Source organism: Pagrus major, chromosome 6, assembly GCF_040436345.1.
Source record: "Pagrus major chromosome 6, Pma_NU_1.0".
In the NCBI taxonomy this organism is placed as follows: Eukaryota; Metazoa; Chordata; class Actinopteri; order Spariformes; family Sparidae; genus Pagrus; species Pagrus major.
The window spans coordinates 21,139,397-21,164,105 of NC_133220.1; the positions used below are offsets into that span (position 1 = coordinate 21,139,397).

The 24,709-nt window shown below is 40.7% G+C and overlaps 2 protein-coding genes across 4 annotated transcripts in view; one reads left to right on the plus strand and one right to left on the minus strand.

Annotated features, from left to right (window-relative positions):
* The window catches only part of arhgef25b (Rho guanine nucleotide exchange factor (GEF) 25b), a 29,560-nt gene extending 15,744 nt beyond the window's left edge, over positions 1-13,816 (plus strand). For 2 of the 3 annotated variants that reach the window (XM_073469155.1, XM_073469156.1), the window contains 15 exons: positions 556-881; positions 972-1,073; positions 5,248-5,375; positions 6,532-6,598; positions 6,780-6,883; positions 7,077-7,146; positions 7,910-7,999; positions 8,089-8,181; positions 8,499-8,549; positions 8,850-8,927; positions 9,021-9,212; positions 9,298-9,478; positions 9,568-9,773; positions 9,874-10,014; positions 12,943-13,816. In XM_073469155.1, the coding sequence (XP_073325256.1) occupies positions 556-881; positions 972-1,073; positions 5,248-5,375; positions 6,532-6,598; positions 6,780-6,883; positions 7,077-7,146; positions 7,910-7,999; positions 8,089-8,181; positions 8,499-8,549; positions 8,850-8,927; positions 9,021-9,212; positions 9,298-9,478; positions 9,568-9,773; positions 9,874-10,014; positions 12,943-13,044 (1,931 nt within the window). In that variant the 3' untranslated portion in view covers positions 13,045-13,816. The remainder of the gene's footprint in view (positions 1-555; positions 882-971; positions 1,074-5,247; positions 5,376-6,531; positions 6,599-6,779; positions 6,884-7,076; positions 7,147-7,909; positions 8,000-8,088; positions 8,182-8,498; positions 8,550-8,849; positions 8,928-9,020; positions 9,213-9,297; positions 9,479-9,567; positions 9,774-9,873; positions 10,015-12,942) is intronic. The other variant, XM_073469157.1, reaches the window with a different exon arrangement.
* Positions 13,817-15,419: 1,603 nt separating this feature from the next.
* Positions 15,420-23,782, minus strand: b4galnt1b (beta-1,4-N-acetyl-galactosaminyl transferase 1b). The gene is made up of 10 exons (XM_073468714.1): positions 23,566-23,782; positions 23,308-23,484; positions 21,584-21,690; positions 21,041-21,078; positions 20,768-20,948; positions 18,972-19,064; positions 18,674-18,861; positions 18,451-18,591; positions 18,127-18,364; positions 15,420-16,984 (listed from the first exon to the last, which is right to left on the minus strand). The coding sequence occupies exons 1-10, from the start codon at positions 23,778-23,780 to the stop codon at positions 16,767-16,769; spliced, it is 1,596 nt and encodes a 531-aa protein (XP_073324815.1). The 5' UTR covers positions 23,781-23,782; the 3' UTR covers positions 15,420-16,766.
* Positions 23,783-24,709: the final 927 nt, after the last annotated feature.

Sequence of the window (24,709 nt, forward strand, 5' to 3'; positions counted from 1 at the left end):
ATTTTCAGTATTTTAATTACCGTGTTATATGTTTGTCCAGAGCTCTGCTGTGTTTTTGCGCTCCATAACTCCGCCTCTGCAAATAATGTTTGTGTCAATGCATCAAAAGGAAGACTTTCCATGTTCAGTTTTGTTTTATTTTAACTGCCTCTATACTCCGGCATTGTTTCTTATTCATTTAGCTAAGTAAAAGTGCTGCAAGTATAATGATGTAAATGGCGACCTTTAGTTTATGTCAACACGTCTTTGGTTGAAATAAATTGTCTTTTTTTGATGTTGCATAACAAATGCATGGCGTCAAGCTGCAGTATATAATTTCCACTTAAATTAGTTCTCACAAGGAGTCCTTCCTCGTGAGAACAGATCTGTTCTTGTGTTTATAATGATTTAGGACCGGGAGGTACAGTAGCTGCAGCTACTAAAGTTACAGTTTGGGCTTAAAACAGGAAATTGAACGACATTTTTGTGCAGAAATCTGTCTTTAGCATCTGACCTGAGAGGATGTACCCCACAATTAGCTGCTGTACTTTAACCCAATCCTTTTCTCTCTCTCAGCAGCAGAGTCTTTCACTGTGGCGGGCAGTGACGGCAGTATCCCCCCATCAGCGGGCTCTGTGCCCCACCAGGCCTCAGGCAGCTCCAGCCCCTGCTCACACTCCTCGTCTGGAGGATCACGGCACCCTGTCAGCGCCCTCAAGAAATGGCTCACCAATCCTGTCCGCAAGTTGAGCTCTGATGGCAGAGGAGGAGTGGGAAAAGTCGAGAAGCAGATGTGCAGGTCAGACGGGAGGCAGCCACCATCGCTGCTTTCCCACAGTGAAACTCAGCCGAGGCCTCTGGAACCGCACGCCAACTACACCATCCTCCCCTCAGGAGACACGGTGAGACTTAAAGACAGACTTATACCTCCGACATATATGAGCACATTTTATATTGTGGATTGTAATGGTTGTTGTGTTTGTGTTGCATAGATGTGGAAAGATGGTCTGTTGAGTCCTGCATCTCCTCCTGCACAGCTGTCCAGTCAGAACCATTTATGTGACCTCCTGCAAGGAAGAGACACACAGAGTCTGGTAATGTTTCTATTCTATTTTATAGACTGAATCACCGTGCTAACAGTCACCTTCAGGTAGACAACTGTGGAGATATGTGAAATCTGTTTACTTCCTTGTTCTCTCCAAGAATTATTGGCACTATTTTTGAAAAATCAGGATAATATGTTTCCCTTATCTCAACATTTTTTAGACACGACAGAAGAAAGTGCATTTCAGCCTCAATTTTCAAGAGGTCACAGTGATGTCACAGCCTCTGATCCAGCTTCTACAATGTCTTACTTTTCAGTGTCAAGGCTGTGGTCCCCAAGTCTGTATTTTCTGTTCTATACTTTGTCGTTGACAAGTGAGGTCTCCCCTTAAAAATCACAGCATTTCAACTAGAGGAAAATATAGACTGGCTATAGCTGGATTAAAAGCTCAGAAAAACAGTTACAACAGAAGATTCATTTGCATGCACTGAATATGTGGCAATCATATTACATGGTACCACATATTATATATCATGTATAACCGCTGAGCCGCTGGCTGCATATAAACTATCTGATTCAAGAAAGCTGAATAATAATTCAACTTATGGGCTAATTGAGCAATAAATACTTAAACAGGACTCTGGTTTCAGAGAAATGTTTTGTATTGTACCCAATCTGTGCAAGCTGTTTTCCTGATACTGTTGGAACCAGCTAGTCAAAATTAAGGCAAAAACTCAAATGAATGGAGAGCATCTTCTAAGGAGGTAGGGCAGATAAAAAGCCTAACAGGGTGACCAAATGCCTCAAGATTTTGGTTTATTAATGACACATATTTATGCACAACATATCAGACTGACAAACTGATTGATAAGATTGATAAGTCCTGGACTTATTTCCACAGATGTCACCATTAATGTCTTCACTCATTAGCCTCTCATCACCAAACCTTTAGGTAATGCAGGTCTCATGAGTATAAATGATGTATAAATCACTGAAGCACACTCACGTAAATATCAAGACAGCTTCGACTGAAACTGTGAATTATAAACATGCACGTCACTCCTCATCCTGTTCGGCTGTGTTAGCACACATCATTTGACTTCCACCAATTGTACTCAATGAATAGCTCAGATTTTCACATTTTGCTGCATATTTTATGAGCATGGTCAAACACACACACACACACACTCTGGTAACCCTCTTTGAAAGGCCCTGTGGAGTGGAATCAATCCTGTGGGCTTTTCTGGACGGCATCTGGAAGTTATCAACTAGCTAAACAGTCTGGAACAGGATGAAACAGGGTCAGGGTTGGAGGTGATGAGCGTACTATCACGACAACCAACCGGCCCCAACAATAAAGCGCTAATTAGTCAAGGGGAACAGCGTATGTGAATGTGAACGCTGCCGTTGGATGTCAGACTGGTAAAGAAGTGGGTTTATGGCATGAACATGTTGCTCTTGATCTCCTTTCTTGATTGGCGATCAACTGATCTATCTCCTGGTTGTCGTTTCATTTCAGACATAGTAAATGTGTAAAAAGCCTCAAAGCTCTCTTTTTGTGCTCACACACCTGTCAGCCCACACACCAAATCAGACAGCCAATAGCTACAACCGTAAAATTCAAAAGGGTGTCACCACAGTTTATCACAATTAGGAGATGAAGCCAACAGGCAAGATGAGAAACAGGCCTGTGGGTGTTGGACAGGACTCCTTTAGAGTCGAGTTACACAAGTTTTACATAAGAGATAAGAAGAATGTTTAAAGGGTTGAAATAATCCTTTTACCATAATAAAGTATTTTATTGTTCTGCTTGATTAATGACTGTACTCACTTTCAGCCTTACTCAGTCCAGTGGCCCTCATGTGGGACAATATTAATCCATAGACACCTGCAGCTTAATGTTGATTTTGGTTCCTAACTTTTTTATTTTTGTTGGAGTTTCTGGCACAAAAACCAACACATAACCCTCTGTAAAATGTCAGTTTTACATGTCATTTTCTGTGGAGATTATACAAACAAGATGTATTGTGTTAATTATAGCTTCAGAGGTGTTGGTAGATGGATTTTGTTACTTTGTACAGAGCGATCGTAGCTGTTTCCCCTTTTCTTTATGCTAAGCTAAGCTAACTGGATGCTGGCTCCAGCTACATATCCGCCCAACAGACACGAGAGTGGTATCGATTTTCCTGTCTAACACCCGGCATAAAAGCAAAAAGGCATATTTCCCAAAAGGCGAACTATTCCTTTAACCTCCCCATGGATTTTAGAGAAGCTAATGGACTTTCAGCTGATGAGATATGACTGTAACAGAGGAGGAAACATTTAGATCAACAAGCTACACTCAGCAATTTAAATGGCTCAGATGTTTCTCATAGGCAGGATGTCTGCTGGGTGAGGACGTGAACAGTCGCCTCAAAGAGAGAAAATAAACAGAAAGCGCATATTTGACCTACAAACTGACTCCACAGAAGGATTATGATCTAGTGCACCGAGGCAGAGAACAAAATGTGGTGAGCCTACAGTATGTCAAGAGAATTACAGTCAAATTCACATTAGATTACACTGATTTTAGCTGAGGAGTGATATTTCTTATATAACATCTCTCCATGCTGTGGTCAGTCACCTCGACCTTTATCATTTGACTTGACAAATTGTACGAATGTTGCTCATTATTCACCTTCATCCGTCTGGCCTGTACTGACTGTTCTGTACTGTTCCAAATTTTTCTGCATGGTCTCCTTAGCAACAGGACACATTAAAAAGTGATTAGTACTCTCGGGTTACTTAGGATTTGAGGTTGGCAAAACTTTCCAAAAGGGATCATTAAAATTGGCCTACTGATGTGTTTCTCAGGATTAGGACACTCTAAACTTTATCGTTTTCTACAGATGTGTGCTGGCTGGGTCAGGACGTGCTGTGCACGAGGCTTAATGATTTAAGTTTGTGACGTTGATGCCCGGTGGTCTGACGTACGTCTCATCTAAATTTAATACTGATCCCTTATATGACCTACATTAGCAAACTAGACCATTAGTGAACAGATTGGCTACTTTTGTGTAGTTATTATAATTATTCTTAATGCCTGGGGTGAATTCAGACTTATCCATGTTGAATAAGTCATACAATTAAAACTATTTTTTATGGCTGATTGCTGAGGATGAATTAAGGAGTCTCAGGAGAAGCTGCTCTGTAGTCTGGTCGTACAGCACTAAAACAAAGTTTACTTTGCTTCAACATTGTCGTATACAATTATTAATCTTACATAGCCACAAACAGACACATTAACCTCATTGCTATGCATCCTGCAAACAGCTGTGTTTAAAAAGAAAGAAAGTACTAAAAATATTTGTGCATCCTTTATTTTACTTGCAAACGACGATATGAAGAACTTTACAACATGAGGTGGTGGTGCTCATACCACTTTTGTCCACAGGGGCCGCCAGAATCAACAAAATATTAAAGTTCCTTGTAGCAGCTTTAAAGGAGATATATTATGCTCATTTTCATGTTCAAATTTTTATTTTGAGTTACCACTAGAATAGGTTTGCATGCTTTAATGTGCAAAAAACCAATGCAGAAGTGTTTTAGCTGGTCAAGGTTCAGTGGTTCCCGTTATCTTGTCCCAAAGGATCACAAGATAAATGTGACGGGTCGTGAGATAAATAATGACTGGCTGCATTTGTACAGCCCCACTGGGAGCAATTTGGGGTTCAGTGCCTAAGGACACTTTGACAACTGTCTTAAGACACCAACCCTGTGATTAGTGGACAACCCTCTTTCCCTCTGGAGCCACAGCTGCGATGATTAATAGGAGAGGAAAGAGGGAAAAAATTTACTGCTACACATATTTGTATTTGGTTTGTGGACTTTTCTCTATTCTTTGCTTTTTTTTAAGAAACACTTTATTATTTTACCGCTTTACCCCAAAATAAAAACCACCTGAGAAGTTTAAAGGGCAGATGCCTCTTGGGTAGAACTGCTAACACCTCATAAACATAATATTGTACCATTAGGTAACTATCAAATAAAAGTAGTGGAATGGAAATGGAAATACTTAAGTAAAGTACTTCAACATAATACTTCAGTGCAGTACTTGTGTTAATGTACTTTCCACTGAGTTTCACTGTCTCACACAACAGAATGATTTGCTGTCTGTATCCTCTTACATAGCATGTTACAGTGATGTTTACCAAAAGCTCTACTGTCCTGTTTGTGTGTTTTAGAGTCAAAGATCCAGCATCAACACTCTCCAAGGGGAAGACAGCTGCACTGTGACTGATGACTCAACCAGCCAGTGGTCTACTACAGTGGACAGTGAAGAGGAACGAAACACTGCCTTAGAGAAGAGCATGTAGGTGTTCACCTTATTGAAGGAGTAGTGTGACATGTCGGAAAATATGGTTACATGCTTTCTTGTGCAGAGTTAGATGAGAAGATTGATAACACTTTCATGTCTGTACGGTAAAGATGAAGCTACAGTCAGCAGATGGTCAGTTTAGCATAATGACTGAAAACGGGGAAACAGCTAGCCCAAAAACAGTTCCATGAATGGCCACTTGAGACTGGCTACAGCACTGAGTTAATCTCCATAGAGCCCCATATTAAAATGCCCAACTTTACCGCAGAAATAAACATTTATTTCTTTATTTTTTATTTTAATTTTAGCTTTGAGTTAAGCAAAGTCAGGCACTGCTAAGATGGCTACGGCCTGAGCCACCACACTCAGCTTCACAATGGCTCTTCAGACACCTATGCGTGACATCACAGAGACTACGTCCATGTTTTGTACAGTCTATGCCAATCACTATAAAAAACATGACGAGTTGAGGTTTAACGAGGGGTTATGTGGCTGCAAAGTGACTCTCTGTAGTCTTGTCACTGTGACAATGCCACAAAACCAGTGGAGACACCAGGAAGTCACTTTCTTTTTACACGTCAGTTTTTGTACGGATTAAACAAATGCGATATAATGTATAATTTCGAGCTTTAGACATACTTATTGGCAGATTTTGGTACCTTTGGATAGAGCTAGGCAAGCAATATCCACCAGTTTTCAGTCTTTATGCTAAAGTTAGCTAAGTTAAGATACAAAAAAATATAACACAACGTTCCACACAAGTACGATGAAAACAGCAAACGGTATGCTAAGCATAAAGCACGGTCAACGACCAGTGTGCTTCCAGGGCTGCACGGCTTCCTCCAAAACCATCTTACAAAAACAGGGCAGCATGCTGTGTCTTCCATCCAATCAGAAGCCAGGGCTGACTGCAGTGTTAACTGTTAACTAATAAAGCATGCTGCAATGAATTTATGAAACTGTGTAACCTCAGCAAATAAAGTACACTAGAACGTAAATTATTTCCAACTGTTTTCCTCATGGCTCTGACTGGTGGTATCGATCTTCTCTTCTCACTCTCAGCAGAAAGGCAAATAAGTGTACTTTCCAAAATGTCTTATAACATGTATGTCAATTTCTGATTTTCATTATTCAAATTTCTCTCTCTCAGATATGTGCTGACAGAGCTGATAGAGACAGAAAGGTTGTACGTGGAAGATCTTGGACTCATAGTGCAGGTGTGTCTCTCCTCCAGCCTTTAAATAATCCTCTCATGACATTTATTAGACATTACTGAGATTCCTTTATCAGCAGCATTTTGCAACATTAAACTGAAAGAGACATTTTTGTTTTCCATCTGGAAACCTCCTCTGATGTGATTAATGACATGTGTGTATGTGTGTGTGTGTGTGTGTGTAGGGCTACATGGCCACCATGGCCAATCAGGGAGTTCCAGACGACATGAAAGGGAAGGACAGGATTGTGTTCGGAAACATCCACCAGATCTATGACTGGCATAAGGAGTGAGTCAGAGGCGTCTCTTCTGTCTTTTTCCCTCTCAGTTTCTCTGAATTTGAGCTATCTCTTGCAGTGCTACTTATTTTTTCTGAGCGTCTTGTGTTTCATGATGGTTCAGCTTGTGTCAGGCCCCCTGTGGCTGTTTCTTGCCTGTGTGTGTGTGTGTGTGTCTGACCTTCACTGCTTCGTGTCACACAGTTATTTCCTGGGAGAGCTGGAGAAATGTGTGGGTGATCCAGACAGCCTGGCTGAGCTCTTCATCAAACATGTGAGTCTACACATCAGTGAGTAACAAGTGTGGATGAGAAGTTTCTTTTTCTTTCCGTCTCTGCATGTTTTCAGTTTTGGCTGAAGGTTGCAGTCATCTCACAGATCAGAGCTCTGACTGCACATAAAGCCTTGGCCCCCTGCCATCCAGATGTGTCTTCATGTCACAGATCATTTGTCTGCAGGTGCAGCTGTGGAAGAAACGATCTTGTAATCATTCTGGTTTGACTATAGATGCCTCGGAGCCGACAATCAGTGCTAAAGACGCCCCGCAGAGACCACACTGTGTGTGAAAATGTGCTGGAATTACAGACCTGAGAGCTCTATAAGAAGTGTTGTTTTTCATTTGTTGTTGTGTAACATTGAACTTTGAATATTTTAATGTCAAAGTGAAAACAGATCTCTACAAATGGACTAAATGAAGTTCAACCATACACGTAGTGCATACATTTTATCGGCAGTGTACATATCAGCATGGGGTCTATTTAGAACATAAAAATAAACTACTGCAGAAAATTCGAGAAAAAAATATTTATATTTGGTGGAGCTTCTCACCCAGTGTACTGTAGCATGTCAAATTAAACTATTCTTCCTCAGCCACTGGAACTATTTAATGAGGCACAGGTCCTGCACTGAAAACTCGAAAAAAAACTCAGCCAAGACAACAACAAAACTGAGAGGAAACTGAGGGAGCAAAGCAGAACCGTAATTCTTTCTCTCACACAGATTATTTGGAATAATCTCTTATATACTTACATTTCCAGGAGCGGCGTCTTCACATGTACGTGGTTTACTGTCAGAACAAACCCAAATCAGAGCACATTGTCTCTGAGTACATTGAGACCTACTTTGAGGTGAGTGAACCTTTATACTTTAGTTTTATTGTAGCTCTCCAGTGACTTTTTTCTTTTTACTTAGAAACACCCTTTTTGTCTCCTGACAGGATCTCCGGCAGCAGTTGGGTCACAGGCTGCAGCTCAACGATCTGCTCATCAAACCTGTTCAGAGAATCATGAAGTATCAGCTGCTGCTGAAGGTTCGCTGTTTCACATGACTGTTTGTCTGCATGCAAGGCCTTGTTACGTGTTTGTTTTTTATTTGACATTATTTTAATTACAACATGTATAGTATGATTGATGTCTGCATGGAAGGAACTGAAAAGGCAAACTGTTTGAGAAGGTCTTTCCAGGCAACTGTCTTCACCAAAGAGGAGTGGATGAGTTGGAAGTCAAACTCCTAAGTTTTCTAATAAATCAAAAATAGCTTTGTCAACCTTTAATCTGTATGAAGCAGTGTGCGCTGACTGATTAAAACTGAAAACTAAATAAACCTCTCTCTGGTTGGCGACTCCAGGACTTCCTGAAGTACTACAGCAAAGCAGGACGGGACGTTGAGGAGCTGCGGGTAAGAGCAGATTTCAGAATATAAATACTCAGTCCAAAGTTTATTAGAAACAGGTGCTTTTAATATTTTGTCCTAATGAGGGAAGGCTTACAGAAACACCTGTCTATACAATGTGACATAGTTCAATGGTACGACCAACTACATCCTCCAAAATGATCATAGAAATTAATCAACACTATGGGATTTAACTACATTAGTTTTAGCTTGGAGTACCTAATAAACTGGCAGCTGAATGTAAACAGTAATATTCTGATTCTGTAAATCAAAAACTTTGATTCTCCATCCAATTTCCTCCATCAGAAAGCAGTGGAGGTGATGTGTTTTGTGCCAAAACGCTGTAACGATATGATGAATGTGGGCCGGCTCCAAGGTTTTGAGGTGAGATATACATTTTTTTCTATCTGTCGTCACAGATGAAACACATGTCAAGTGTAACTTACGGTCTATGACAATGTTTACATTGTGTTTCAGGGGAAAATCACAGCTCAGGGGAAGCTGCTCCAGCAGGACACCTTTTCTGTCAGCGAGCAGGAAGGCGGCCTCCTGTCCAGAGCCAAGGAGAGGCGGGTCTTCCTGTTTGAGCAGCTGGTCATGTTCAGTGAGCCGATTGATAAGAAGAAAGGCTTTTCGTTGCCAGGGTACACTTTTAAAAACAGCATCAAGGTGCGAGTGACTCTATGTTTTAAGACATCTTTAAAACATCTTTGGTTTAGTGTTTTTTTTTTTACAAGTCTCCTGTGTGCTTCAGGTCAGCTGTTTGGGCGTGGAGGAACACTCAGAGGAAGATCCATTCTGTCTGGTCCTGACCTCCCGCGGGACTGACAGCAGCGTGACGCGCTTCATCATGCAGGCATCATCTCCGGAAATAAAGCAAGCTTGGCTCGATGACGTGGTTCAGATCTTAGAGACTCAGAGGAACTTCCTTAATGGTACTAGCGGCTCAGTGTTTCCTCAATTAAAACACACATTTAAGAGTTTGATTAATGTCACATTAATGACCTCCCCCTGTCCACTTTAGCTCTTCAGTCTCCAATAGAGTACCAACGCAGGGAGAGCAACTCAAACAGCCTGGGCAGGAACATGAAGACTCAAACTGCGTCAGCACCCGGCCTGCGACCTCACTCCTCTGCATCCATGGAACGACGTCAGCAGCCCCGCCTGCTGCCTCACAACACCTCCCTGCCCTCTCTGCACCCGCCACAGCACTGCCCGGCCTTGAAGGTGGTGAGTGGACAGTACAGCAACGCTCCTTTACACATTTGTATACATTCCTTCCTTCCTTCTCCAACATCGCCTTTTATTTGATTCCTCTTTTTCTCTCAAGGTCTCTAATCCTTGTGCTGCGACACATCGAGCAGCTCACCCTACGCTCTCCTCCCACTCACAGCTCAGTTTGTCCACAGAGGTGAGACACGGCTGTGCGACGTTCAATGGCCTGCCACCCTGCAGCCAGCACAGCATGCAGGTACATCAGTTTTACTTTAGACAGCTGTGAAAAGTGAATTCAAACGACTTTTTAGAACTTCTCAATACTATAAGAGCACCACATACAAGTTTGATACTATTGTGGTAAGATAGGAAATATAGTTTCCTTCCAAATCGCATACTTTTTCTTTTTAGTTTCAGTACGCACTGCAGCTGCCCGTACAAAGTACGGACTGTTGCATGCAGTACACATATAATTTGGACGTACTACTTCATCATAACATTGCGTCTTGAAGCAAAAAGAAAAAGTATGCAATATAGACAGCCAACGAGCTGTCATCTGTTTGTGCTCTTTCAGCGGCTTAGTTGATGTGGCGTGTCTTCCACTGTGTAGACGATGGTGGGTTAGAATAGCCAGAAAACAATGCTGGCTTTCTTACTGCAAAATGCAACTGCATGCAGGAGGACTTCCTGGTATTGTTGGCTTACTGCACTTGACATACTATGTATTGGGACATACTAAATCTTTTTTCTGGCATACTAAATGGTATTGAAGTGTGGATACTGGAACGCAGCGTTTTTTCTTTCGTGTGGGTCAAAGTAAAGACCTTTTAAAGAACAATTTAACAGCTTGGTGTGGTGACAGGTGCAACACAGCACATTGTGCCCACACATACAGGCAGGTAGCAAAATGCTGCTTTCAGTCTGGTATCACAAGGGACTTTAAGCAGTGATGGTAGAGGGTCCGTCAAACATTCCAGCGTGTTGCCTTAGTAGTGGAAAACAAATATCGCGAAGCAACATTTAACTCTTACAACGACTACTTCTGTTACTATCCTCTAACTCTTTGTGACATACTCCTGAGTACGGCAAACCAGGCGTTCTCCCGTAGTAGACTGTTGTGCTACAACGTCAACGTCAGTTTAAACTGTCAGGACCTGAAGACAGAACGACACTTGAGTATTTTATCAGGTTTATCAGGACAGGTTGGGAGCATCATACACTTTATAACTAACTACCCTGTTAAGTGTTTATTGCTCACAGTTCAAATAAATTTGCCGTTTTTCACATTTGGTAGATCAGATGAACAGAGCTGTTGTCTCTCTGTCAGCAGCCCGAGGCCGTTTGTTGTCATGATCACTGACGATGAGGGGAAATGACGCTCTGGATGTCTTTGTCAAATATCCTGTTGTTGTTTCTGCGTAGATTTACAAACCTGCTCGACCTTATCTGCTGCCAATGTCATTCAGTCATCTAGTTTATGGAAAACTCACTGACCTGCTTTTTTATCTTATTCACTCAGACTTCCACATAGGGGGGAAATGATTTGATCACAGGGCTCTTATTAGACGAGCTTATCTGGCTCGTTTCCACCAAGTCGCTCTTGTCCTCTTTGTGTTTTTGGATCAGCAGTGTTTCCATCCTGCTTTTGGTGCAGGAGTTCAGACAGGCTTCCTAAAATCTTTATTTCTTTGGTGCTTATCGCTCAGAGCGAAGCCTTTGTCAGACTTTTCATAGTTAACATCTGTTTCTGATCAATATTACATTTTTATGTAACAGCTCCATAATTGTATTCCTGTAAAAGTAAAATCCAGTGACAATTCAGTCGAAGCATAAACTTGAAGTTTGAGGGTTTTTTTGTGGTGTATGTCAGCATTTGACATATTTGTAATTCATACATTTTTAAAGCTGCACTAAACAATATGTATATGTTAGCAACTGGTCAATGACCAGGTGTAATGTGTAATGTGATAGGGGTTACCCACAAAGAATTAGAAACTCTTTTCTAATAGTTTTCTTCAGCTCTGTGGAGCTTTTTGGCATCTTTCACTTCATTGTTTTGGTTTTATAGTCCACGAATTTGCTGTTTTGGTTCACTATCATCACTCTCATCAGCAACAAGCAGCTAAATCAGTGGAATAGCCTCTAAAAAAACACTGTACACCACATGCTTAGTACCAAACTGCAGACAGACACAATTAGCCACTAGCTGGTGAATGTAGTTTAGTATCAAGGAGCTAGATATTTGCCTCAGGCAATGGTGGAGACCAAAAACAGAGCTAAAATAGAGTGAACTTTTAACTTATTTTCATGTCAGAAGCTCCAAATGAACGATAATTTAGCTCCACATCTGTTGGCTGTGTAAAAAAGCTAATTTTTCAACCCTTTCTCCTGCTGTGCTCCAGATTAGTAATTTCTCCTGTTAATCTCTCAATTTAAAGGTACAAATCAAATGGGACTGTCTTAGTTTCTCGTGGTATGTGTGTCGTTGTACCAGAGGCAGAGGTGAGCATGTGCAAAAGACCCTGCCTGACGTGTGTCACTCGTCCTGCGCTCACTCAAGCCCTCTGCTCTGCTCAGTTTGCCACTGAAAATGAATGAAACAGGTGCCAAGAAGAAGAAATACGCCTCACTATAATATTACTTCACCTTCCTCTTTATTGACATTTCTTCCTTTGTCCATTTTGTCCTCCCTCTTGTTCTTTTTGGGGTGATGGCTCCTCACACAATCTCTCACAATGTGATTTTTTAATTTTTTTAATTTTAAATGTTACTTTTGATTGATTTGACTTGCTGTATTGTTATGCAGGTATGTGTTTTCCATTATGTTAGCTGTAATAACTTTGTGATAATGTGTCAATGTTGAACAGTTTGTTCAAATCAATTAATGCAGCTTTAGAAATATTTTAACAGACTGGAATTGCATACAATTCATAATTTAGTCAAGATTGTTAATGTTTGTATCTGGGTGATGTGATTAGCTCCCTGAATCCTTTTTCATTTTTATCTAAATGTATATACAGTTTGACTAAATTTGACTTTAAATGTACAGTTTTGTGTTATTGACAACAACAAACTTTCATTAACATTTAGGCCATCCAAACAATTTGGAAAGTGGAAAGTTCCTTTCCACATTTAAACAAGTCGAGTACAAAAACCTTTAATTGGTTGCTTCTTCTCCTCTCAGGCTGTGACTGCCAGTGTCCAGGCAACCACAGTAAATGAGGGTGGGGGTCATTCATCACATCCACCAGCCAACCTGGATCAGCTGATGGAGAGCGAGCAGTAATGACCTGCGAGGACAAATGAACTCACTTTACCCTTCTGGAGGAGGAGTGCCTCGACTGAGTCTGAGCTCCGTGTCAGCATTGTTTGTGTCAGTCCTGTACAGGAGTCCTCGAGGTCTCAGTGTTTCCGTTTATCACGTATTGTCCTAAAATTCCTTCGAATATCACTGTGGTTGAGGCTAATCTGGATTTTGTATAATCATACTGGTTTGATTGTTTATGTGTGTGTATACTCTGCACATACACGTCAACAGATGGTGATAACAGATGAGATGGAATATGTGAAGATCTGGTTTTGAAGCACCTCGGACACTGTACTTTATTTTTTATATGTATAAATTTCTTACTTTTTCCATTGAAAACTCCTTGATTGATATTTTTGTAATGCATAATTTCATAAGGGACCAATTCCACTTTATTCCCCTGAGAACTCTGATTTCAAATTCCTTTACGCAGTCATACAGCGTCCTCAAATAACTGCAGTGACTGTCCATTTCCAGCCTCACTGTGGGATCTGAATCCATGAGTTGTGTTTGTCTGTGCGTTCCCTGCACGTTTTCCCTCTGGTGGGCTATTTTAACCCTGCCATTGTTAAAATGTTATCTGAACTAAACACATTTGCAAACTCACACAAAGAAGGCGCCCCAATCAAGCAGAAAGAGGAAAAAGGGAACAAAGATAAAACAGAGGTGCTCATCTGTCACTGTCATATTGAATGTAAATAATCTCATGTGGGATCTTATCAATAAAACTCTTTGACTTGTGGTGTCCTGATTCGTCATCGTCATTTTTCTTAAAGAAAGCAACATTACACATTTCCTGACATGTTTCTCAGCATGAACAGATAAGACAACAGGACATAAAAAGGCCCCTGTCCCTCCTCGATGGGTGAAAGACACTCAGACAGAGACAAAAAACACTTTGTGACTGTGTTGTGTCTCTTTGCTGTCGTTTTGCCTCTCTTCATAATTATCTGCAACTGTTCACAGTTGTTTTGCATCTTTTTTGTAGTAGTGTATGATTTTGCGTCTCTATGGTCGTTTGTATGTTTTTTAGGGGTTTGCGTTTCCTTTTAATCATTTCACGTGTCTGTTTTCTGTGGTCGTCTCTTTGTCTTTGCGTAATCATGCAACATTTTGTGTCTATTTGTGATCATGTTGTGTCTTTGCAGTCGTCATGGCATATTTCTTGTTATTTAGTGTGTGTCTGTGGTCATTTTGTACATCTTTGCACTAATTTTGTTTCTTTGTTGTTGTTTCACACATCTTTTTAGTAATTTTGCTTTTCTTTGTAGTTGGTTGATTGACTTTCAAACAGAGAGTCTGGTCAAGGGGCACCTGAACCCCCGTGTCTGGTACGCCTGTTCGGTAATCCATCCACGTTTGTAAATATGAACAGAAGTGTAAAAACATTGACTTTTGAGGATATGACTTCTACAGTTTCATTTTTAGCATGGAACAATTTCATAAGCCACAAAAATGTCTGCTGCAGTGAAAATTTAAACAACATTTTTGTTCGATTTTCCGTAAACATTATTCCACGATGCTTCAGTAAGAAGATTGTAGCCTGAAGATCCTTTGTCTGTAATGTCTTATGAGTCCATTTTCTAAACATAATCTCTGTCAGAAGCCCCCGCTAACGCCCACCCTACCTTATTATAATATACAAGCTATCTCATGGCTTTCTTTGCCACATTTGCCTTCATACAGGAGATTTTCTACTATGAAATGTGCATATTCAATTGCAGAAAACAATTCTGAGTGGGATGGTCACTTTTTTTTTGAGCTAATGAAAAAAATGTATTGAAAATTGTACTAAATCTGATCTTGGCACTAAAACTACTGCAGAACAGAACCTGTTGGTATACAGCGCCCTCTAGTGGGGAGATTGGGGAATCTCATGTTATTGTCCATGCATTGGTCAATCAGTTTGTATTTGTGTCCTTTCTTTCTTTCTTTCTTTCTTTCTTTCTTTCTTTCTTTCTTTCTTCCTTCCTACCACCCCAACATATAACAGCCTTTTTTTTAAGGAAATGAAAGAAAGGTGTTTCCACAGACATTTTAATATGTCAACATTTGAAATAAATTTAAAAAATGCTCATAATGCTGTGATCAGACGTCTCACACCAGTGTTTTTCGGGTGAAGCAGGCAAGTTAAATTTCAGTGCTAACACAATAAATATCACTGTTTGAACAAAATAACAAAACCTAGTTTCAGCAATAGATCTGTCAACAGTTGCTAACATGAGACATGATCTCTGGACACACAACAACACAGGAGCCTTTTTTTATAAGCTTGTCACTGATGAAATTTGATTTTGACCCGTCTGAAGAAGCTGGACAGGAAAAAAGAAAATCCATGACAGACAGAAACATCACATTAAATAGTTTTAAAATATTCCTCTCAAGATTAAAAAAAAAGAAAAAAGAAAAGTAGATAAATCTCTGGCACCTCTTTGCAAACAACAAATGACTTATTAGGAAACAATATAGTGAGACAAGGGCGCCACCTAGGCACCACCTAAAGGCCATGGTATAAAAAAAACAGCATCGTCACTTCAGGCATGAGTAACAGAAACTCTCCAAGGGGGAGAGCAGAAAAACAGAATTTCAAGCCTTGGGGCTCCAGCATCTCACCTTGACTCATTGACTTTGTCTCACCGGACACCACTCAGCTTTCCTCTCATGCTCTGACTAATAATTGAATCCTCTTCCAATGTACTCTCTTCCTCTCTTACCGTGGTAACATGCACTTTGGTTCATTCAACTTTTCTTTTAGGCAGCATGTAAAGATGCAATCACTTCAGTCTTATTCATCAGCGTGCACTGGACAGAAACATCAGGAACAGTAGCAGACGATAACCAAGGCTGCTCCCAGATCAGGTAACACCAGGCGTGACTCCAGATGGATGGGACCAAAGCTCGATCTTCCTCGGACATGATTTATCACTCAGGAATGACACAGAGGATTCTGGATAAAAGGAGGGGCGGCAAAACTATAACACAAAGAGATAAAAACATCCTAAAGCCAGCAGCCAAACCTTTGGCACGACCAGTCAGTCACGGAGCGTAGGTACCACGTGTGAGAAGGTTTTGAATTCGTTCTTCATGTGGCATCAGTAGAATGGATACCTATGCTCTGTGTCTACGGGATTGTCACTCTCTAGGAAGTGTCTCTTTGTCATCCTTGTCTTCAGCGTCTCTAACGTCACTATTGCTTTTCCAAGCTCAGTCTTTTTTCGGATAGTGCAAATTGAGGGAGGACAAATGTACCTCTACTCACATGAGAATGACAATGAAGTGACTCAGACTGTAGAGATGCTACCTGTGGGACCTTCCCAAAGCTCGGTCTCCGTGTTAGAGCAACTCGAGGATGTGTGCCCAGATAAGATTTGACAAACAAAATCCCTCAATAACTTTAAATGAATTATGCTGTGATTTAACCGTGTAAACAAGACAATATGTTTGTTACTACAGCTGTTTCCACTCCAGAAGAGACTTTTTAGCTCGCCGCAGAGCTCTGCACTGACTGAATTAACATGCTAAAACTGCTCTAATGGCACATTTTCTCTACAGTAAAGCCTGGAACCTCCTGTGAAGGTTTTCAAGAAAAGGCAAACCAAAGTGTTTGTCTGAAATCTTATCTGATGGGACGCGGCGTGGGGGAGAACTTCTTTGGCAACTCAGGAAGAGCAGAGGAACCCTCAGGATAAAGAGGAGAGGAGCTAATTATGAGTCAAACACTGGAATCGGTTCTTGAAGTACAGGAGGCCATTTTTCGTGTGAGTGGCGTCAGAGGAGGCCGGCGGGTAACGAAACTTGGCGTAAGTCTTGTCACTCTCTGATTGGCTGACCCAGGGGAGTTTGATTTTGGTTGCGTGATTGACAATGACATCGTCGCAAGAGCCTACGTGGAGAGATCCAAGGCCATCGATGAAAAACTCTGCAAAACAAACACAAACAGCATGATTCAGCCGAATTCAGCCAATTCAATAATTGAACTCAATTTAAGTCTAATTTATTAACTTCTTAAACTCACTCACACTGAATAAAAAAACGTCACTCCAAAATAAGTTAAAAAATGGAGAGAAAGTTTTTCTTCTACTTGTTATAAGTAGAAAAATTGAACCTACTCTCCAGGTACTTTTGTACGTATATTAAGAGTGATAAATACTTTGAATAGAAAGCAGACAAAATACTCTGTAGGATTTTGAGTGATTAAAAACTGAAAGCTTTAATTTTAAACTACCACAGTTATCAGATTTGTCACATATAAACAGCTACTGTACGAGAAGAGATGTGGGAAAATGGACAGTAGGGGACTAAACTGAAATAAAATTCAATTTGAGTTAATGCATGCATTTAATCATAGCAGAGAAATATCAGATAACATCTGAGATGTTGCATGCGCTGATTAGAAATATTCACAGTTTAATTTCTTTGCAAAGATGATCTTATGATAGTGTAATAATATAGTATATGATACTATCTAATTGACTAAAATGAGATATGAATCTTTTAAACATTAATTTCCTAAACTCTTCAGATTATGCTGTTGCCTTTTTACTTCTGCTGTCTTCTCTAATCTAATGGTTTTTCTGATACCAAGTGTACATACCATTAGCGTTATCGATCAGAATCAGCCTATACATTGTCTGATAAACATTTTTACATAACATAACTGGAAATCATAAAATTCCCAGTGAAGATTTTAGTGCATTCATGTTATTTTAGACAATAAAGGTCACTTTTAAACTGTATAATTTGCCTTCACTACATACATATCTTATACAACCTCCGTCAGTTCACATGTAGTATAATTCTCACTTGGTACAAAGCACGAGTATGAAACACAAGCTGTATAGAATCAGTATGTACAGTAGTGCTGAACTGGGACACAGCTTTGGCTTTTCTCACGTCCTGCTCTACTGCTGCTGCTGTATCTTCTCTATGTTTGCCTTCTACAATATGGTAATAAATGCAAATAATGCTATAACATTTGTATATTACATTGCACCTAGTCATATCACCGGTCCGATCTTTCCTGTGTCTTTGATATGAAAATACTTCTGTCTCTGTACTCACCCAGGTGAGCTACCCTGGCGAGGCGCGGGTCAAAGCCAACCTGTTGGACTTTGTCGGTGCGAGCCAGGAAGAAGTTGATGACCCCGTCAGTCACGACACAGTTGGGGAAGCCTTGGATGACGTGATGAAACCCTCTCCTCATGTGTAAACAGTCACCATCCTCCTCCCCGGGCTCGATGGATAAGGTCTGTCTGTAGGTGGCAGTGTAACCTGTGGCCTCTCGCACTGCACCACCCACCTGGAAGACACACACATCAAACACTCAGCAAAAACACCACGCCAATGCCACATCTGTTAAAAACATTGTATTCCTCCGTCTCTCACCAGATCCAGAGTGGTTCTCTCTAAAACATCCACCAGTTTCTCCAGCTTGGTGTTGGCTGTGAAGATGAAGTCATCATCCACCCACAGCACGTACTTTGTGGTCACCTGAGAGACGGCCAGGTTTCGTCCGGCAAACCAACCCTACGACACGCGACACAGAGCTTGAATACCAAAGAACATCAATGAGGGCGGCAGAGATGTGAAATCAGAAGACTTTCCAAACCTTTCCAAAAGGCATGATGTAATGTTCGATGTAAGGCCCGGCGATGCTTTTGGGATTTTCACTGTCATCAGCGATTACTATGGTGACAGTGGGATAGTATCTCCTCACGCTGTCGATAAGATCTTGAAGCTTATCATAGCGCAGGAAAGTCTTCGTAGCTATGGTAACGAGGGCACTGACATTGTACTCTGCAGAGAAGGAAGATCAAACAACCAAGGAAAGTTCCGTGTTTAAATAATATGTAGGATTTTTGATTTATGGTTACAGACAGTATTGGCGCTCTGGTGTTGTGTTTTACCTCCTTTGGATCCTGTGTTGTACAGTTTGGGTGTTACACCGTGACGAATCTTGATGCTGAAGATAGCTTGATGCCCCTCGGTCTCAAACTGCACTAAAAGACACAACAGAGACGACTTAATAAACCTGGTTAGTGTAGGAATAGGATCAAATAGGATGACTGTTCTGCAGTCTATGTTTTTGCACAATGGACAAAAGATTAAATACTGAAATTAGCCCCTGCCATATGAGGGTAAGAGGTTGACAGATAATTCAACGAGGTAAATCTGGACTTTGGTCAGTGCCTGTCCTCAGGCTTTGTCCCCGTTAAACTCTATTGAAGCGAGACAAACAGGTTGTATTATTAGTCTGCCTCCTGATTGGCTGTCTGGCTCTACGCAGTGTCAAAATTCAGCAAATATTTCCTCTGCCTGGAAACCTATTTCTACTTTCAGCACAACAGTTTTCAACAGCAGGTGTGACGACATTAAAAAAGAGAAAAGGACGACTAAGACAAAAACGTATTGTGGTTGTTTTTGTTGTCGTTTTTTAAGTTAAAAAAAAAGAAAAACATGCTCATTAGCTTTCTGATGGAGAGTTAGATGACTGTTGAAGGAGACATATTATGCTCATTTTCAGGTTTGTAATTTTACTTTAGGTTACTACCAGAATAGGTTTACATGCTTTAAGGCTCAAATACATCAGTTTTCTCATACTGTCCAGTGCAGCAGCACTGTATTCCCCCTCTTTTTGAAATACTCTGTTTTAGCTCGTGTCTCTTTAAGCCCCCCCTTCCCAAATACTCAGTCTGCTCTGATTGGTCAGCTCACACACGCCTGACCCAGCACTACTAACAACAACAGAGCAGCTGTGCTAAATCAATTTTTATATGCCAAACTAGCTGCTGGGCATAAATTATGCAGGAGCAGTGTTTTTGTCGGTGGAAGGAGCTTCTGTTGGTGCAGACCTGGACCTTTTTCCAGATATTTTATATGCACATGAACATTTATAAAACACTGAAGGAAGGAAAAAACTTAAAAGGGCATAATAGGTCTCTTTTAATATGCGGCTACAGCCAGCAGCTTGTCAGCTTAGCTTAGCATAAAGACTGGAAACAGGGGAAAAATCCAAAGGAAACAAAATAAACCTGCAAAGCTTTTAACTGAACACGTGATAACTTGTTTGTTAAATCGGTCTGAAAACTGAATAGTGAAGACGACAATTCACTATTTTTTAGGGTTCATGTGTCTGACTATTTCCTGGCTGGCTGCAGTGACTTTCTGGTGTCTCTGTTGGTTGCTCAGAGCCACAAAATAGTCACATAACTCCAGAGAAAACCACAAATGGTTGTTCTCACTCTTGACTTTCTGGTGGTTTTTGAAAAGATTGAACAAACAAGATATAATATGCATTAAGAGGTGCAGGAAGGTGGATTTTGTTACCCTTGGAGAGAGCTAACTAGCTGTTTCCAGTCTTTACGCTAACATAAGCTAAGCTATTAAGATGCTGGCTGTAGGTTCATATTTACTGCATAGACATGAAAATGGTAATGATCAACTCTATTCCAACTCTCCTCCAGAAAACAAATAAAAATGATTCCCAAACTGCCAAGCTTTAAATCACACACAGCACACAGCGCTTGATTCTGTACATGAAAAAGCACTGAAAATGGGACGCATACTACAATTTACTCAAAAGCTTTTCTCTCCACGTCCCCCATACATTTGAAAAAGAGTAACAACAAAAAGAAATCAGATGACATAAAGAGATTACACTTGTACGACATAGCTTGTAAGAGATGTTTGTCTGAGGCCTCACCTGTGTCAGCCGTGCTCGGGTGGAACAGTGTGTTTGTGTAGGTGACAAACTGCAGCTGTCGGTTCAGGTTGAGCAGGAGGTTGCTCGACAGGGTCATATGCATCTCGCCGTCACCTTTGATTTTCACCCCGTCTACCTCCGCTGCCACATTCAGCGTTCCCAGCGTGGCAGTGATGTTTATCTGCAGAGAGATGGAGAGAAAGTCAGTGGGATAAAAGGACAGCGGAAATCTGAATTATGTGAAAGTGAAGACAGACATATTGGAATACGTACTGAGAAGTGGTCTCTTGGAAGGTCGTGTAAGGCCAAGCCTGAAAGGATGTGATGAAAATTGACAGATGCTGTTATCATGAGATCATAAGTTAATTATTAAAGACTAACAAACATTAAAGTAATAATAATATAATAATAACATTATCTTAGTACCAGGTATTTTAAGTAATAAGAAGAAACAAAGTTATGTTTTCTTGTGATAACAGGTTGGTTATCTCGTTTTATCCAGATAGCTTGTTTTCTTGAGATAACAAAATAATGAATGTGTAATTTTGAGATAACAGCATTAAAAAAATATTGCAAGCATGGCTGTTTTCAGCTTCCGTACAGATAATTTAAATCCAGTGTGCTTTTTGTACATCTGGTAACATGTCAGCCAGCTCTGGGTCTGCGTTTAACACACTGGCTTTGATTTATTTCGCTGCAGTAATGGCCACTGCTTTAATTAAATAATCTAATCTAATAAAGTAACACTGCTGCTTCCACTTCGTCCATCTAATTTGACAAATAGGCACGAGTGTCCCACTGTGTCTGAAGTCGTACCTGGGATGATGATCGTTTTCAGGGGTCGTATCTCCACGCCCTGTGTTGGATACTGTAAGGGATTGTTAGCCTCTGCAATGATGAGGACATCTGCAGGAGTCTGTGACCTGAGGGGAAAAACTCACATCAGGAGGATGTAGTCTTCTGTAGCCTTCACACAACAAACAACCACAAGCATAGACAGGAACAAAATGAGCGAGTAAAAATCCAGTGAGTATGTTTTGCTCTTTGTAAAACACAAGCTCACTGTCACACACAGCAGCTATTCATAAAAGACCTTGTCACCTTGTGATTTGGTTCTTGACAGGAAAGAATATCTTGTGTTAAACTAATCTTCAGTGAGAAAGCATAGGGAGGAAAGAACATAAATAATATGATTTCTCCATTTTGATCACCTTGATGGCATTGCTGCTGTGCTCTGGATCAATTGAACACATTGAACTAGAACATCACTCCGCCAAGGCTCAATAGTCCCCTTTAATACAATCAAACCTTATCCAATATCAAACTCGATGACCTTGTATCTATCACTCTAAATTTTAAACCACCCATGACTACCAAATCCAATATTTAAGCAAATCTCATTGGCTACAAGATTTGAGAGGAGTCTCCATTTGGATAAACTTCTAAAACTATGAAAGATATGTTGAAACTGTTGGTGCCTTTCTGAATCCCCATCATCTCAGCTGCACATTGGTGGTATAGCTGCAGGTTTCTGTCCCTATTTGTTACTGCTGTAGCTGAAAAAACACTACTCTCCATAAAGACACATTTTAATCAGCTACACATGGATTTTTATTAGGATTCACATCATGCTGTATTCACTCATAGATACCTACATTTTTTTATCATCAAGATCCATGCAATTTTCCCCAAGAAATTAAGAAAAATGTTGAAAAATACCCTATATCGCAATGTCAAAGATATTTCCTGGATTCATCTCTTCATCCAGATCCGCACCAAAAATTAATGAGGTCTATTCTGGGCCGAGATCCATCCTTTTTTCTTTCATGGAAAAGTTTCATGGAAATCCGGTACGTAGAGATGGTTGAAAACATAACCTCCTTGAGGGAGGTAATAGTTAATCCCACTCATCCTACTAATACTAAGTACTCGGGACAGTTGATATGGGTGTGCCAGTGGCTTTCTCAATGACGGATAAATGACCCAGAGAGGACTGAAGCTTGATAATATGGCAATATTTTTAGAAAAAATCAGGATACATATACTATATATATCTCGTTATTTTTGAAATCTTGCTCAAGCTCGAAAGCTTGTACAGGGGCGACAAAATCAAATATCTCAATACATTTGACCAAATACCTAAACATCAACATTGTGACAGTATTCTGGGGATGAATGTTTGTACTTTCGCAGAATATTAACACAATGAGATTTTTGATAAACAATCATCAGTAATGTGGACAGTCTTGTAAGTTCATAAAATTATATCACTGCCTTTAAAGCCAGTAACCACATCAAAATATAACAATATCTAAAATCAAAGACAATACACAGTCTTATATCACGATAACGATTTAATTTAACCATATATATTGTCCAGCCCCGATACTGAAAACTTAAATGTGAATAAGGCAGATAAAATTATATATATGTATATATATATATAAGCTGAATTACAGCTCATGCTTCATTAGTTTCTCTGTCAATAAGATGAAAATCCATTATTCGATTTCATATCTCTGTTTTACCGAGTGGCTCACCTCTTCTGGAAACTCTTGTACTCTTTGGCCCGTCTCCTCTTCATCTCCTCCAGCTCGGAGACCTCAAAGGCAGTGTGCAGCGGGTGAGCTGACACCCGCGGGAATAAGAGTTGGGCGAAGGGTAGGTTAACTCCTCCATTCTCACCCTCACATACACATCCATTACGCGCCAACAAGCTGGATGGGAGGAAACCAGTTTATAGCTGAGCTCTGTTGTGGTGAGATGGAGTAAATTAACTGGTTAAAAGGTGCTCATACCTTGCCACACTGTCCCTCACGCGAAAGGGGATGTTGCCTAATCGGTGGTCGGGTTCTAGCAGCCTCTCCTCCAGATGCCTCTCTGCTATTGGCCCCGTTCGTTGCCACACATCCACCGTGGTGTAAGCCCGAGTAGGCCATGAATGGAGGAGGGCCAGTACCAGCACCACAGACACCAGGATGGCGAGCAACACCGTCTTTCTCAGGGAGCGCATCCTAAAACCTGACACAGACAAATGTACGTGTTGAAAGACTTCCTGGTTGCTGTAATTATTCCTCCTGTCTACACTTAACACAACTCCAATATAAATCCACAGTCTTTGCTCTGTGTAAAAATACACTTCAAAGTTCAGCTGAAGCTAATATGACAATGAAACATTCTGTGTTACTGTCGCTCCTCCGCTGCTCAGCACATGAACACTGTCCAGCAATCAGGAAGAAGGAAATCCATCCTAAAAAGCCTGAATCCTTGGGAGGCTCTCCACTCTATGTGACTAACTTCAGGCTGTTGAAGCCCCACATTAGCCTTGGCTGAACTTTAGAATACATTTTTCCACATTATCTAGGCAGACTAGAAAAGATCTTTCCAGTAAATCATCAACATTGCTACAGAGTTGCTGTGGAGCATTCTTCAGGCACCCCTTGGGAACATTCATGATGGAGACTTAGTGCTTCAACAAAGCGTTCATGAAATAAAGAGCTGTGCTCTATGTGGTGTCTGCACATCCTCCACGACAGCAGTCAGCAGCATGGCTTTTACACACACACAAGCAGAGACAAAAAAATATTCAATAACGTGCAGTTTGTAATTACCTTGCTGGGTTAGCAGAGCTGAGTTTGCTCAGTATGCGTAAAAACCAAAGTCAGCATTTAGCTTTTGAAACATCTGGATGTTGTTTATCGTCCACTCTCTTCTGGTCTCTCCTCTATCGTCTCTGCTAACTCTACTGAAAGCAGATGTCTTAGAAATTTGCCATCAGACAATGAGCTCTTTCTCCTACCTCGCAGCAGTGATGAACAAAAACTCAGTTTCCGGTCTGGAAGTTTATGAGCAATTTCTGTTTGTGACGTGATTTGTGTGTGTGTGACTGTGTGGTAGGGGTGGGTTTTGGCTCTGAGATTCGTTCTGAAGCTACAGCACAGT